The sequence below is a fragment of the Schistosoma mansoni genome, chromosome 6, assembly GCF_000237925.1.
Source record: "Schistosoma mansoni strain Puerto Rico chromosome 6, complete genome".
NCBI classification, from domain to species: Eukaryota; Metazoa; Platyhelminthes; class Trematoda; order Strigeidida; family Schistosomatidae; genus Schistosoma; species Schistosoma mansoni.
In genome coordinates this window covers 16,984,121-16,998,233 of record NC_031500.1, presented here as the reverse complement: position 1 = coordinate 16,998,233, position 14,113 = coordinate 16,984,121, and the positions used below count along the sequence as shown (strand labels likewise).

Sequence of the window (14,113 nt, the reverse complement as noted above, 5' to 3'; positions counted from 1 at the left end):
GGAATCCAGGACGCCCGTTTCGTTTTATTTGTGCACAGTATGCACATACACCAATTAGAGACTGACCAGTTACAGTCCTAACACATCAATGGGAAGATTCAAACAAACAATTCTAAATGAATTTAAATCAAGTATGTTTGAAATAAAAGATTCGCTTAGTGGAAGTTGGTATTAGTGTTCTAGACTGACCTGGCAGGACTAAGAGGACAAAGGACTAATGAAGATGCCAAGCTGCTATACCGATCGAATTTTATTGTTGTAGCACAATGCTAAGATTGTATATAAGTCATATTCCGATTAATGAATAAATCACGTGATATTAAACCGACCTTAAAGATATAACACTAATTATTACCATTTTTCAGGGCATTAGAGTTTATTTATAAATCAATTAATATAATTGTAGATATCCCAATGAGTAGAAAAATTAGATTTTCTGACGTTTCGTGACTCATTTTAAGCTACTTCTTCAAAGAATAAATAATCAAATTAACATTATTCCAAGTTTAAATAGTACCAAGGAACAACATGAATATTAGGTTCGATCAATCAAAAAACAGGTCTGAATAAATCGATGTCATTTCATTTCGGTCAAGGTGATTCATAAGCGACATGCATGTAATTTTGTGTGTATGTGTGCACTGTTAATAATGAAAAATATGTGGCCACTATAATGACAAAGGATAGAGTTCAATTTGTAAGGTAGTAGTGTTAATTGTAAATAATATCAGACTAGGTGGCTAGCATAGGTAGTCCAAGTAGGATTTATGATAAGGCATTCTTTTCTATTGAGAGAAGTAGGATTAAGCATCATATGGAAAGCTTCACCTACTCTCCTTTCTCTGTAATTGGAAAAACCTTACTGTAGTATTTTGATATTTTTGAAATCAATTTGATGAATGTTGAAAATGGCGTGAACTGCTGTGCCGATTTAGTTTGAAGTCTATCCAATTCTACAGGATTATTAGGAGGCTTCTTTGTGTACCTAATATATTCTTTGGCGCAAGTCAAGATTTCGCGAAATGGCTCTCCAATATAGAAGGCATCACAATCGACACAACCTAATGAGTCAATTGAAGCTAGACTATCACAGTGGATGAACACAGCTAAGGAGTCCCATGATAGGACGAAACGGCCGTCCTGTGCTTCCAGGTTTTCGATGGTGGTCTAGCTTCAATTGACTCATGATTTCAACTATGAAAAGATCTGTATACTGTTATTATTACTATAATTCTTAGTAGATCTAATTACACCTACATAAAGCGATAAAGATTATGTAGAGAACAATAAAATCACATAGCCACAGAACTAACCAATTAAATAGAAAAGAAAGTGTAGTAAATTAACTGTCCTTAAACCTACGGAAACCTGACGTCATGCATTATCAGATGATAAGATGCTTGCTTATCCTTCTTTGAAAAAAAAAACTATAACCATTGTCCTTCGGAAATTTTGTTGATACAAATATGATCTATCTGGTTCTTTGTGGTGTGGTCCGGCGAGATCAATGTAGCTTTGTATGGAAATATTGCGCCGCCTTTAAACAATTTGTTGGATGCACATAGATTTGAAAATCTCTCCCTATTTTCATTTCTCTCTCCTAGTTCGTGTCGTCCAATTATATCTTCATATCCGATGTTGTCCACTCCGACTTCAGTGTTTAGATCTCCCATCAGAAAGGTGAGATTCGTTCTTGGGCACTTCGCTATCATTGATTGCAGCCTTTCATAGAACTGATCTTTGGTTGATATATTACATTGAATAACATTCACTGTGATTCCCTCCTTTATTTTGAAGGATGCTTTGATGATCCTGGGTCCATGAGATTCCCATCCCACAAGTGCATTTCGTGCTTCTTTGGACAGCATTAGAGCAACTCCCTGAGTGTGTGGAGCATTTTCCTCTTTGTGACCGGAGTACAGCAGCATCTCTCCTGTACCTAGCTTTTGTTGTCCAGTTTGTGTCCAATGGGTTTCACTGATTCCGAGTACTGCCAAGTTGTATCTTCTCATTTCCATTGCTATTTGACTGGTCTTTCCTGTCTCCCACATTGTCCGGACGTTCCATGTACCCATAAAGAGTGTTGCTCTGGTTGTTAGAAAGTGCATCGGTCTCGTGACTTCAGAAGAATCTCGGCTTTCATGAGTCATAATTCTTCCTTCAACTCCCACGGCAGAGTTTAAGTGATTTAATCTGGTTGGCGATTTTTTTCTACGGGATGGGATTGCCGACCTCATGCCAAACCCTCTTCCTTCACCCGAGGTTGGGACCGGCAGTAACTCTAGAAGAGCTACAAGCGGAGTTATATATATAATTATAACTTACTCTATTCCCGTAGTGAAATTTGAATTTAACTTTTCCATACTACATTTATTCCTGCTAACTTGCATTTATTAGTTTCAATGCATTCTATCATTTCCATACTTTTATTACGTATCTGATCTTTACAACAATCGAAACGTAAAAGAATAGTTTTTCTAAAGAATACTCATCGATCTTTACTCTGAAAGACGTATTATTGTTGTTACTACTCAAAAAAACTATATCATAAAACGGGCTAATAACCTCATTTCTTTATCACCTAGCAACGGACAACAACAACAAGAACTGATATTCATTATTTTAAAAAGGTGGATCTATCCACATTTAATACACTGAATGTAACTAACTTTCATGTTATCGTATACTACAATAAACAAGTTACATTATCAAAATGAGATGTACTTAAAATATTATATTATTTTCCATTTATCTACCATAGCAGAGAGCAAAACAACTTTCAGCTGAAGTGGAAATTAGGAAAAGACGTTGGAAATGGATAGAAAATACGTTGAGGAAATCATCAAACTGCGCAACAAGGCAAGCCCTAACTTGGAATCCGGAAGGGAAGCGGAAAAGAAGAAGGCCAAAGAACACATTACGCCGGGAAATAGAAGCAGATATGAAAAGGATGAATAACAACTGGAAAGAACTGGAAAGGAAGGCTCAGGACAGAGTTGGATGGAGAATGCTGGTGAGCGGCCTATGCTCCTCGACGAGGGGTAACAGGCGTAAGTAAGTAAGTAAGTAAGTAAGCGATTTATCGGTCGGATCAATGAACACAAAACCTGTACAATAAGGTAAGCCCTAACTTTGAATCATGAAAGCGATATGAAAAAAGGAAGACGAAAGAACACATTGTTTTGGTAATCAGAGGCATAGGTCAGAAGAAGCAACAGTAATGGGAAACAACTAGAAAGGAAAACCCGGGAATAGTTGGTTGGGTAATTCTGGTGAATGACCCATGCTCCATGAGGGGTAAGAGGCGTAAGTAGGTATATTTCTGATTCATGATTTAAAGTGAAATAGGAAAGTTCATTTTGTATTGGGTTTTTTTAATCTTCCTATTGATGTCTAGGAATGTAATTGACAAGTCTCTTATTGGTATTGTAGTGAACAAAACACGACTGGGAACAATCGAATGTATTTAAGCACAACATTACAGAATATCTCATTAAAATATGAAAACCATATAGTGGACAGTTAACTTGCAAAATAACAATCAATTGTCTCAATCATGACTGTTTCTTCTGCAAATATCCATCTATAGTCTCCAATTATAATTGTTCATGCATTTTCATACCAATTGCGTGCTGTTCCCGTTCTCTTCTTATCGATCTTCTACTGAAATACATTCAATGCCCGATCACCACCATATACAACTTATGTAGATATCAGTGATCCACACCACAGTATAAGTGCATCATGTGCGGATTGTCTCGATATTACCTTAGGTCATAAGCTTTATCAACAGAGATGGATAGTGGTTAACAGTGGAATTTAGGACTTACATTTCGTCCTATTTGGGACTAGTCAGCTGCTTAAAATAAGGTTTGAAGAATCTCCCTATTTTGTATACTATGTCCGTTAAAATGAGAAGAAAAGAGAGAGAAAGGACAATCCCATTGTACTATCCATCCATTCCTACATACATACATACATACACATATTTCAAAACTGCTTATCAGGTCAGTTAGTTTTATTTGACAATGCGTTCAACAACATGGTATTACTGAATAGTGAATGATAACAAAATAGTAGTATATTACCCACATAAATAAACATAATGAAATAAAGAATACGACCAATTTAACAACAACAACAAAAGACTAAACATCATTAATCAATTAAGAAAATAGAAATGGAACTTTTCCAAGTTTGAAAATTTTCCAAAGAGTAACACAAAAACTAACAAACATCATCACAGTATCATTATAACCAATTAGTTGATACTATTAGGTCGTGGAAAAGAAAACAAAGAAGAAGAAAAAGAAGAAGAAGTCTTTCATAGGGTTGTGTACATATCTAAGTTGCACAAGATCATTTGATTAATTGTCCAGGAGAAAAATGTATCCATAAAGTATCACATGTATAACCAGTAAAGCATGGACTAACAGTAAATGAATAAAGGAAGAAAAGATATGTAGAACATGACGGTTGTCTAAATAAAATGAAGGTAAATCAAACGAGAATCTTGAAAATAAATCTCCTACTAGACTGAAAACTTTACAGCATATATATGTACTATTATGATTGACATAATTTCATGCATTAAATTAAGCAAATAGAAGGTATATCACTTATGATTTAGAACAGGCGAATCTGAAGAAATACATGATGATGATGTCGATGCGGTATCTGGAATAGAATACTCAGTGAAGTGTTGCGGTAAACAAGATGAAATTGGATACGAAGAAGAAGAAAAAGGAAGATGATTAATATATTCCTGCTTTTGATTATTATGTATATAAGAATGTAAAAATGTTGAAGGGGTATCATAAAGATAATGTGAAAATCTACGTAATTTATACAAAATGGTATAACCTGATTGAGAGAACAAACGAATCATCCATCTTAGATAACATACTACTGAATAATCATTGAAATATTCATATAGAGTGTTTAAATTACAGTTTCTTAGCATGATAAAAAAGAGAGAGAGGGAGGCAGTTAAGGATTAGCAATAAATATTCATAATGATTTAATGTATACAAAATGACTACTGTTATATTGCTTGAGATCATGGGAAAGATTATCTACACAAATATACTTATGAGAGTAATCAGTAAATTACATATTGTTATAAAAGGTAGGATACTTGTTATAAAGTCAGGGTTTCTCGTCATAAGTCCTTTTACTTTTTACTTATTTAAACACATAAATATTTGTATAAGGAAGCACCAGATACATATGCGCCACACAAATCTCATTTAATTTGTGTGAGGGCTGTGATACTGTCCAGGTGTCCAAACTGAAACAGGTGGTTTTCTTAGGGGGCCACAACCGGAGCCTTTGACCTAAAGGTCTAATCCACAAGGCAGTGGAGCATCGTAAGGAGATGCAGTCCCATGGTAGCCGGTGACCAACGATTGATTCATACGCCATTTGTTCCCTTAGTATACTGGAGCCAGCCCATGTGCACCAGTGGTTTGGAATGAGGGTTTTTCAACTCTCCTAAGTCGACTTTCCGTCTCTACCAACCCGGTTAAAGCGCCAGACATTCGCTTTTCATCCTCTCAATTTCGTAAATAATACCCCCGCCACGAGAAGACAGTGAGTAGAACTTTCCTGGAAGAGGCTATATACGAGTGGCCATATGAGAGCATTTCGAGAGGGAGAGCGGACTCTGCCCACTCTCGGCCGTACCAGGGCATTTGAGGGCCATTTCTAACTTACAAATTACCACTGCCCCTAAAAGTTCGGGAAGTAATCCTGTTTCATTGAAAGGTATTACTTTTCCTGTAAGTTATAATTTCAGATGCACTGCTGTTTAAATGCCAAAATCATCAATAACCTGTACACCAGAATAAAATATATTTTATGGTTACACTACTGAAATGACAAATTGATGTAAAATAATTACAAAGCAGAAAATAGGCTACTTACTAATACAAAGTAATATGTCACAAGTAGAAACAATTTATACAGTTAACATCAGTAGGTAGATTAAATAATAATTCCAAGTAGTATCTAAAAATCTTAGAAAATTTTTGGGATGATATTCTAGGTTGAAAATCTAAAAGAACCCTTGTTTACCAAGATAAGAGTAATGAAAAAAAGATCAATAAAATGGACGGTTTACTGGATATCACATTTAATGATAAACCCTAACAAGATTAAATAATAAGAATGATGAAAGATTATCTTGTTCCAATGGGAGAGATGGGTCAAATCACTACAAAAGTAACTGGAAAAATCTCAGCTTACTAAGTGTATTAGTTTCGAACTGATACCTTGAATTTGACTAAATGGTAACCAAACTATAAATAATAATACTAGTAATAGTACTGATAAACTTGAACAAGGATACATTGGTTTACAATCTAAATGTCCACCATTTGTATGAAGAACATATGTACAACCATCAGCAGATCTACCATCAATTGTATAACAACCAGGACGTACATGAAGACAAATAAAACCACGATTTTCATAGAAACGTCTTGCATGTAGATTACTATGTAATACATGAAGATAAACAGCTCGTACAGGAGAGACATGTGGTAATTGTGTAATTAGATTGTATAAAGATTTATAATCTTTGACACGCCAAATTGTAGATGGAGATGTATCGCTACACTCAGTTGATACCTAGATGAAGAAGAATTAAAAAGGAGAGAAGACATAATAATAAACAAAATCATAGTTCTCAGTATAAGAAGAGGTTTGTGAGAAATATTAAATTAGTGTTTTTCCTTCAACAATAATTTAGCTGGACAATCATCATAAGTCAGGGATTATCGAACATCTACTTCATCTTAATACAAGATTCCTCACCATGAGTGCAAAAAAACTAGCCAGGTACCGAAAGTTTAAGCTTTGAAGAGAGTCCCTCACTAGTTAGTTTAATGAACGAGAATCCCGTGGTTTACGATTCCGAATTTAGTCGACACACAATATAGTTAGGTAAATCTATGGCAAAAACCTGATAGAAATACTAGATCCAATGAATTGGAACTAATATCAATTTTTATTCTTAATAAGATGGATAGTTAAATGGAAAAAAAATGTTATAGTATGATTTTTATATCGAACCTGACCTATATTGTCAAATAAATATATGAAATGGTTAGTCAGTCAGTCAGATACAACGTAGGACCAGGCACATTTATGCATCAATCCAAGGAGCCACACCTCAGCACAACAAGATCAACACCCAATTCATAGAACTAGTTGATTCTATAGTGGTAATATATAAAAGAAAGATTGTATATAAGGATACAGTACAGGAAGAAAGAGATATATGAAGCCATTTTCATCTCACAGTTTAAGGGAAGACAAAGAGTGTATACACCTACGCCATTGTGGTCGATTCTCAGCCATGTCACACACAGTCTCCAACCATTCGTTACGAGTCACACGGACTCCAACCAAGTAGTCTGCATCTACCAACATGGCTCAGACTAGAAGTTAGTGACTTCAAGCACTGATGCCATATTTTGGTTTGGCCGCCTCTCCCTATGAAATGGAATGTTCATCGATGGTTCGAATTAAGGATTTCAACAACCAACCAGAAAAGATCAATAAATATGAGTTTATTTAACAACACCTATGGTTTGAATATTACGTGTAATTTAATTAAATTTAATTTATAAAATATTCTCATATGTGAATAGGTGAAATTGGCCATTATGCTACAGCCTACAGAAGATAACGTGATCAAAATTGCATTAGCATACCGGAAATTAACATATCTTGATTAACTTAATTTTATCAAGATAATTACAATAATTCTAATAATTCAGTCAGTCAGTCACAACGTAGAACTTCGTACGTACGTACATCAGTTCGAGTTGCCATACCACATTAGCACAGAGATGAAGTTGTCGATTCAAATCCCATATTGGTAGAAGTAGTAAGAGTATAAGTATTATGTGAAAGATAAGGGTTTGAAGATGTTATTCAAGGAGTATAATCCAATGAAATAAATTGGGAAAGAGAAAAAGGATACGGACATGAAGAATTCAGAAGATTAGAATTTGGGAGAACACTAAGAGTGGATGCACCTTCGCCATTGCAAACGATTTTGAGCCATGTCATTCAAGGTCTCTAACCATCGGTTGCTATCATCTCGCGAATCCCAACCGGGTAGTCTACACTCACCAACATGACTCAGTCCACTTGTCATCGACTTCATGGATTTATGCCACGTTTTGGTCTGGCTGCCCATAGCTTTCTTCCAACCTACTCCTACACCATAAAAAATTGCACGTCGGGGCAGTCGGTGGTTGGGCATACGTAACACGTGTCCCAGCCATCTCAACTGATGAAGTTTCACTACTTCATCAATCGATTTGCCATCATTACCTAGTACCCGTTTCCTAACAACTGCATTATTTGCTCGGTGGTCCTAGGATATACGAGCAATGCTTCGAAGACACCTATGATCGAATACTAGTAGCCTACGGATATCCTCTACTCTTATCGGCCATGTTTCGCTGCCATAAAGTAGGACAGAACGAACTGCTGCACAGTAAACCCGTCCTTTTGTTGCTAGACGGATATCTCGCCTACGCCATAAATGACGCAAGTTGGCAAAAGATTCCAATAATTATTAAACAATATTTTCAAAAATATTAAAAAAAAGCTTCCATAGCACATATAAACATATCTCAGAAGATTATCATCTTTACTTTGGACAAGATTTGAAGTCCCATGTTTGATTGTGATTAGTCGGATTTACAAACCTATTTGTAACATATATATAAACACTTTACATAAACAGTAGACAAGAAAAAAAACATCAGTTTAATATGGTTGAACGAATACAGACTAGATTGTACAATAAAATGAGAGAATCTCTTCATTTAACCAATAAGTAGTAAGGAAAATTTAAGAAATCTACTAATTAATAGTACAGTCAAATAGTACACAGCCACAGTATAAACACATTATCTTCATGAATTAATCGGTCAGCCAGAACTGGAAACTTTCATGGAAAGCATCAAGTAGAATTGATTAGCACTGAATGATTATTGAGTGGTGACCAATAATCATCTTTTTTCAGTCATTTGTATTGACAATTCTAATGATCGACTGTAATAAGGCCACTAGTCTAGATGACTAGTTAAATTCGTATACTACTAAGTTAATTGGTGAGAGATGATCATCAGGAAGCCAAGGACATAGGTTTGGTGCTGGTTGGTATTCGTCGGCTGACATACCCTATGGAATTTAACACTGAACGATATGAGTTTAAATTAAACTGGGAGTAGACGTTCTCTCAACAATGAGGTTAATTTTCAAAGCCTGGCGCCAACTAGTACGAAAATTAAGTGTACGACTTCCTGTTGTTTGCGTGAAACTATCTAACACTAGCATTAGTAAAAGACCACTTAAAGGGAGTCAAGGTAAAAAAAACATAGTCGCTCTGATTTGATACCAATATACATGCTTAGTTCTTACCTAACGCTAAATAAAGTGCTGATTAGTCTATAAGTAGGTCATGTACACTACAGAATAATGTGCTAGGCAAAAGGAATGTAAAGGAAGTAAAATTACAGAATGCTTATGGAATACGTACAACTAGTCTTCAGTCATCCATTTGCATACTGTTTTGTGTTCTGTAATCCAAGTTCGTTTCAAACAGTCTTCTCTTGCCTTTCTTTTGGTATTCAAAGTACTTTGTATACCCCATAACTTCCAACCTCCAGGGAATCTTCTCTTCAGTTGTCGACTGTAGCAACTTCTACACGCCTTTCCGCTACGTACTACTGGTGAGTAGTATTCACGATGAGACTAGATCATAAATTTGTTGGTGATTAGAATAAGTTACGTAAAAATATATAGTCTTATTACCTAAAAACAACTGGAATATCAGAAATCAAGATACTCGTAGAAAAAGTAAATAATTATAAATAGAAATAAAACTACGGCCTATGCTCCATTGGGAGTAACAGGCGTAAGTAAGTAAGTAAGTAAGAAATAAAACTAAGATCAATTGAATTCAAGTATTTGGCTCACATTGCTGTCAGAATAACAATGCTCTCCATTTCTATAGTGATCTAGATTCCCATTCACAGTTTGACTGAATAGATCTGAACAAGATAAATCAACTTGATGATTAGAATCGTTTAACCAATCCATATTTTCACCAGACACATAACCAATAAATGATCTCAATAAAATAGATGCTGGAAAATTAAAATGGGTAGAAGAAGGTTAACTAAATGAGAACAGAATCAATCTAATATGTAAATTATGTCATGTAGTGTTAGTTAAACAATTCGTCAAATTAGAACACAGTTGTACAAGAACGTAATTATAATTCAAATAACAAGGGTGGATGGAAGTAGGAATCACAATAAGAAATTCGTTAGTATTACTTATGATTTTTATATAAGATTCTAGAGTTATTACTTATTATGATTTAAACATATAAACATTGGTACAACGTGGCACCAAATACATATGCGCTACACAAATCAATTGATTTGTGTGAGGGCTGGGATACTTTCCGGTTGCCCAAAACGAAGCAAGTGGTTTTCTTAGGGGACTACTCCCCGAGCCTTTGACCTAAAGGTCTAATCCACAAGACAGTGGAGCATCGTGAGCAGATGCAACCCAATGGTAGTTAGTGACCAACCATAGGTTTATACGCCATTCGTTCCCTCAGGATCCTGTAGCCCATGTGCACCACTGATTTGGAATCAGGGTTTTCCGTATCCACCAACCCGGTTAAAGCACCGCACATTCGCTTTTCGTCCACTCAACTTCGTAAACAACACCCCCGCCACGACAAGGCAGTGAGTAGGACCCTCCTGACAGTGGTTGTATTCGCGTGGCCATGTGAGATCATTTGGAGAGGGAGAGCTGACTCTCCCCACCCTTGGCCGTACCAGGACATTCAGGGACGAAATTCTAGAGTCTTCCCCAAGTATCCACTAGCACTGATTGGATAAGAAATAACCAATCTGCGTGTCCCAACATAATCCTACACGCAACGTGATTTAATCTAATCTATATTCCGTTAACACCTCTCGTTTGAGCAGATTCGTAGGATCTGGTGTTAGGATCCACCTGCAACCACGTGACTGACCTGTGCTTTCGGTTTATATATATAGAACGGCTTTTTGCTTCATTGTATAAAATCTTTTTCTTGATACACATCACTTACATTTGTTTTACAAAAAACACGACGTGGCTTTATACTCTCATCTCCTCATATACTTTTAATAAGACTAATTGATTTATAAATTCCGATTTGCGTAGGTTCTAGTCTTTAATTAGGTGTTAACCATGCACTTATTCATTTGTTATAAAATTTATTTGTTTTGATTAGAGCAGAAAGGTTTTATAAATGATAACTTAATACGACAGTGTAAGCAGAATCCAAAAAAAATCTATTTTGCTAACCTGATAATAAAAACTGACTAGAATATGTATAACAACGTTGAGTTGGTTTAGATAAAAAACAGATAAATAATAACAAAATTGAAAAATACTATTTATTTTTACTAATAATGCTAACTCCGCCTGTAGCTCTTCTAGAGTTACTGCCGGTCCCAAGCCCACTCAAAGGAGGAGGGTTGGGCATGGGGTTAGCGACCCCATCCCGTAGAAAAGCTAACTCGCTAAAAAAACGTTAACCAGAAAAAATAATTCAAACCATTTAAACTCTGCCCTGAGAATTGAAGGAATAATTATGACGCCTCATGATGAAAGCCGAAATTTTTCGGAAGTCACGAGGCCGATGCACCTTCTAACAACCACAGCAACACTCTTTATAGGTACATGGAACGTCCGGACAATGTGGGAGACAGGGAAGACCAGTCAAATAGCAATGGAAATGAGAAGATACAACTTGGCAGTACTCGGAATCAGCGAAACCCATTAGACACAAACTGGACAACAAAGGCTAGGTACAGGAGAGATGTTGATGTACTCCGGTCACGAAGGGGAAAATGAATAATGTTATGTCCTGATAAGAATAATGAATGGTAACTTTTGGGATCCATTTAAGGACCAATACTATGCGTATATCGATATCGTATAATTGTTAAACAACTAAACTATTCATATTCATATCCCTCTTATTATGAGCTCTATTTTGACCTATAAACTATTGTTGTACGATTTACCATTCTTGAGTTATGCCCTGTCTATCATTTACTATCTCCCTTATTCACAGCCACATTTGGCTAAATCTTGTATAAATGTTGCTTCCTATTTAATGGTGCGATATGGTCTGTCTGTTTGGTACATAAACCCAGTATGCTTGAAATAAATTATTCATACCGCAGAGGCTGAAATTGGTGTTCTGGATATAACTGGCTGGGCTAGACAGAAAGCAGGACCGATAAGTATTTTAGACTGCTCGCATGGGTTTATTGCGTCATCGGTCCAATCGATAAATCACTGCTCTTTAATTGGCGGTATTATCACATTATACATTAACAGGTCATCCAGGCAACAAGTTATAACAATTACATAGACAGAAAACAATATAAAACTACGGATTACAAAGATCTTAGGTTATAAAATTTATAACATTCATAGTGAATATAATTAGTTAGCAGTAAAGCAACTCAATAATTGAGTATAGATTCAATTATATTTGATGTCTACATTTATTATATGACCCCCAAATGCCCTGGTACGGCCGAGAGTGGGGAGAGCCCTCGAAAACTGCTCTCATATGGCTACGCGTATATAGCCTCTGCCACAGAAGTCCTACTAACTCCCTTCTCGTGGCACCGGTGTTGTTCACGAAAGTGAGAGGACGAAAAGCGAATGTCCGGCACTTTAACTGGGTTGGTGGACATGGAAAGTTCACCTAGGGGAGTTGAAAAACCCTGATTCCAAACCAATGGTGCACATGGACTCTCGTATCCCGAGCGAACAAATGGCGTATGAATCAATCGCTGGTCACCGGCTACCATGGGACTGCATCTCCTTACGATGCTCCACTGCCTTGTGGGTTAGACCTTTAGGTCAAAGGCTCCGAGTATGGCCCCTTAAGAAAACCACCTGCTTCCGTTTGGACACCTGGGTAGTATTACAGCCCTCACAAAAATCGAATGAGATTTGTGCGGCGCAGATGTATCTGGTGCTTCCTTGTACCGATATTTATGTGTTTAAATAAATAAATAAAAATGTATTATATGAATCCTAAGAATCCTACGTATTAAAGCACCTGAATTAATTATAATTTGTGATTTAGTTGTTAGAGGACTACGCTAAATATGTTAGTTGAAGGATATTATGAAGCATTATTTAGATTTTTATAATGGTGAGTAACAAAAGCAAAAGAGATTGAAAAAAACTATTAGAGATTGGAAATAAAAAATCAGAAATTAGTGAAACTATAACAGTAGAAAAGGTATTAGTAATCCATTTTCAAATAGGAGTGGAATGCTCACAAAAACAATTCAACTGGCTCGTTTAGGTTTTCAACGATGGTGGTTAGGTGATGCTATCCAAATTGACTGAAACAATTATTTTTGGAGTTCAATGCAATCCTTTCCAAAATATGTCAGCTGCTAATCGTCACAGTTTGAAGATCTAAACTCTTCTTACAATAAACTGATGACAATTAGTTTGACCAATACAATCTCTATGATTTTCATAATCCAAAATTATCCGTTAATTAATTATAGCTCGATGAATTATGTAACTTGTTTATATAATGTATGGCTATATACTTGGTTTTTAACCACACTGCAAAGGTTAATGATATTACCTGATTGTCCAAACTAAAATATATAAAGCGAGGTTTAAGTCTGCGAACTAACAGTTTCAGGGTCGAGTGCTTTACCATTAACTTCCTCCTAGGGACAGTAATTTTGAGAATACCAGGAAGTTTTCAAGTTCGACTAGATAAGAATCGATCGAATACCTACTATTCGGTAAGTTTAAGAACATAGTTTTACTTACTGACACTTGGCTGCAGTCAAATTCCTGGACCTGAAAGTATCAGCCCTTTACGTTAATCAATACGTTTTTCGACAGTGTTTATCATTGAAATGTATATCAGCCAAATATATTAGCCTATTGAAGTCTGTTTACTCGAGGAATATTGATTGGATGAAAGCCTACGGCAAACTGTCATGTAAATTGATTACGTTAAGCGGAT

General features: G+C 36.0%; 1 protein-coding gene across 1 annotated transcript in view; it reads right to left on the bottom strand.

Moving 5' to 3' along the window:
* Positions 1–4,615: 4,615 nt before the first annotated feature.
* Smp_131280 (putative bcl-2 homologous antagonist/killer (bak)) overlaps positions 4,616–14,113 on the bottom strand; it is a gene marked incomplete at its 3' end in the record, with an annotated part of 59,181 nt that continues 49,683 nt past the window's right edge. Inside the window, exons 8-10 of the mRNA XM_018798428.1 lie at positions 10,003–10,172; positions 6,350–6,630; positions 4,616–4,955 (exon numbers count right to left, since the gene is read on the bottom strand). Coding sequence (XP_018653371.1) covers positions 4,616–4,955; positions 6,350–6,630; positions 10,003–10,172 — 791 coding nt within the window. The remainder of the gene's footprint in view (positions 4,956–6,349; positions 6,631–10,002; positions 10,173–14,113) is intronic.